This window comes from Austrofundulus limnaeus, unplaced genomic scaffold (genome assembly GCF_001266775.1).
Source record: "Austrofundulus limnaeus strain Quisiro unplaced genomic scaffold, Austrofundulus_limnaeus-1.0 Scaffold641, whole genome shotgun sequence".
In the NCBI taxonomy this organism is placed as follows: Eukaryota; Metazoa; Chordata; class Actinopteri; order Cyprinodontiformes; family Rivulidae; genus Austrofundulus; species Austrofundulus limnaeus.
The window spans coordinates 207,387-210,243 of NW_013953043.1; the positions used below are offsets into that span (position 1 = coordinate 207,387).

Sequence of the window (2,857 nt, forward strand, 5' to 3'; positions counted from 1 at the left end):
TTTATAAACTCTATAAAATTTAGTTATTGGTAAAAAAAATTGATAAAATTGTGTTTTAATTATTTCTTTATGAATTCTATGCTCTTTTCCCCAGAACTGAAACAGGTTGTATTTTTGGTCAAAAGGCATTTTAGCTCTTAGCCTCTGGAGATTTGCAATTTTCACACTCTTCAGATGTGCATGGCATAAAGAAAAGGGAACTTTTCACACACTGGGTGTGGTGCTATATCCAGTATTCCAAGAATCAGTTGTATGGCAGCCATGTTTGGTTTGAAACACCGTCATTGCTCATTTGCTGAAAAGACTAAAATGACAAGTATAACTTCACAGAAAAATAACCTTCTTGCTTACAATCAGTGCTGGACAGTAGTTCAATAAAGATGTATATTGCAATAGAAAATGTTTCAGTAACAGTGTTAAGTCTTTTTAAATATGACTGTACATATTATATAATTAATGTACAACTAATTATATTATGACTAGGCAAAATACATATTTATTAATTCAAGGTATCTAATAAATTACTGACTACCTGAAACATACATGATAGATCAGATATGAACAATTAAAGTATGACTGGTTATAAAGTAAAATTGAGCTATCTCGCTTTTTCTTCCGACTAGTCATAATTTTAATTAAAGATGTCTTAAATGGCATCAGGTTTGTAGGTACAGTAAATATTGGTGTTTTTGACCATTTTTCTGACATTTTTATTATATTGTATCAACTGATATTAGGAGTTATATTTTCCTAAATATGTTTATTATCTTTGATTGTAAGACTTTTAGACTAAAAGATAAATGATTTATAAAACAACTCTCCTCCCTTCCTCTAGGCTTTGCTTTGGGCAAAGCAGCAGACAGAACGACAGCTTTGAGAAAGGTAAAAACACAAACCACAGGTTCTTTTTTCTCACCATGTTTAAAACAGAAGATTTATTTTATGAATTTTAATAGAGCAAAGTGAACTGCAACATGGCTTTCATGTAAATGTTTTAATTTAACTAGACTGCAACTCACCAAACTTGTATTACATTAATAAAAGTCCAACTCTTAAATGCATTTCTCATGTATCTGCAGGCCAAGAACCGAGCCATCCACTATTTGTACCACATAAAACTTTACAACAACCACACAGGTAAGTTTCTTTATTATCTTTTTATTTCTTATTGTCTGTTTTGTAAACATGTTCTGAGGAATAAGATATGCTGTATTTTTCGGACTATAAGCCGCACCCCCCACCACCCATCAGTAAAAACAAAAACAAAACAGTACACCCAAAATTGTGGTCAAAAAAAGTGAATTCAATATCACATTTATTTTTAAGAAAAAGGTTGGCAAGTTCACCGGTACAAAATAATAATAATCATAATAATAATAATAATAATAATAATAATAATAATAATAGTAATAATGATGATGATGATGATGATGATGATAATAATAATAATAAACTCTCGGGAAAAAAAAGGCGAGAGGTCTGGAATTAAAACATAAAAAGCAAACCTTTGGAAATTACCGGTAAAGTTCGGAGGAATACGGTTCATTTAACTGACCTTATTTTGGTAGTTTTCTTTAACCGTTTCTGATCCAACAAAACATCTCATTCATCTTCCTCCGGCGCACTGAAACCATCGAAATCCTCCTCGTCAGTGTCGGAGTTAAACAAGCTGCGTCACACAGCGGTACATGTTCAGTTTCTGTGTCGCTGTCCTCCCGGGCTGGCTCTGAAGCTGTGGTGCCCGCTTCATGTAGCAGTCTAGCCTTTCGGAACCCATTGGTGATGGTGGACTCGTTCACTCTGCTCCACGCTGTTAGAATCCACTGGCAGACATCAGGAAATGTCGCTGTTCGCATTCGGCCAGTTTTTGTGAATGATTTATCCCTGTCAGTCAGCTGCTGGGAAAGCCCTCCCGCTCCAGCATACGTCACTGCATGGAATTCCTTCCCCGGGGAGTGCAATGCCGAAAAAAAATGTCAGCAGCTCTTCACTCGACGTTTATCCACAAACTGGTCCTGGATTAAGCTCCAAAGTTTTTATCAGTCAGATTCCACCRTGAAAAATGTCTGTTTTATCCCCTTTTATGAGTCTTTGGCCATTGACTATCTTTAAATCGCTGCTTCCTGGTCAACAGTCGGCTCTGGAAGGATCGCTTTTTTTTTCTTTTTTTGAAGCGAGTGGTTGAAGCAAATGGAGCATAAGAGCCCCCTGGTGGCTGAAGAAAAAATCCATGTATAAGCCCCACTGGACTATAAGCTGCATGGTTCAAAGTTCAGGAAAAATGTCGCGGCTTACAGTCCGAAAAATACGGTAGAACATGATGGAGTAGTGGTTAGAGCTGTTGCCTCACAGCTAGAAGTTTTCAGGTTCACCGCTCTTTTGCAACCCTGAAAGGGAAAAAAAATGAGGGATGGATGAACTAAACTTTTTCCTTTCAACATCAGAGACATGTGGTCCAGCTCTGTGTATGATGCTATGAGACGTCTGGTTAACTCCTCCCGTGCTGGGATGCTCACTCTGACTATGTTTCCAACTTTCTACTGCTCTTTTATTCGCTCCCCTTGTATCACCTGCTCATGTTCACACAGCTGACATATTTTAAAAAATGGCTTTGTGAGAAAACGAATAAGAGTCAAAATTTGCTGCTTTTACTTTCATATTGTCAAGCTCCATTTTGCTTCCTGTGCCTCTGCTGGCGAGCAACTTCAGGAAGATTAATATGCGTGAGTCATCAGCCTCCGCCGCGCCCACCGGAGGAGAAAGTTAGTTTCCTGATTTGGCCTAAAACCAGATGAGAAGTGTGTGTGTGTGTGTGTGTGTGTGTGTGTGTGTGTGTGTGTGTGTGTGTGTGTGTGTG

At 37.6% G+C, this 2,857-nt stretch overlaps 1 protein-coding gene across 1 annotated transcript in view; it reads left to right on the plus strand.

The window, feature by feature from the left end:
* The window catches only part of mrps5 (mitochondrial ribosomal protein S5), a 69,053-nt gene that overhangs the window by 61,824 nt on the left and 4,372 nt on the right, over positions 1–2,857 (plus strand). Inside the window, exons 9-10 of the mRNA XM_014027364.1 lie at positions 836–882; positions 1,080–1,137. Of these exons, the coding sequence (XP_013882818.1) occupies positions 836–882; positions 1,080–1,137 (105 nt within the window). The remainder of the gene's footprint in view (positions 1–835; positions 883–1,079; positions 1,138–2,857) is intronic.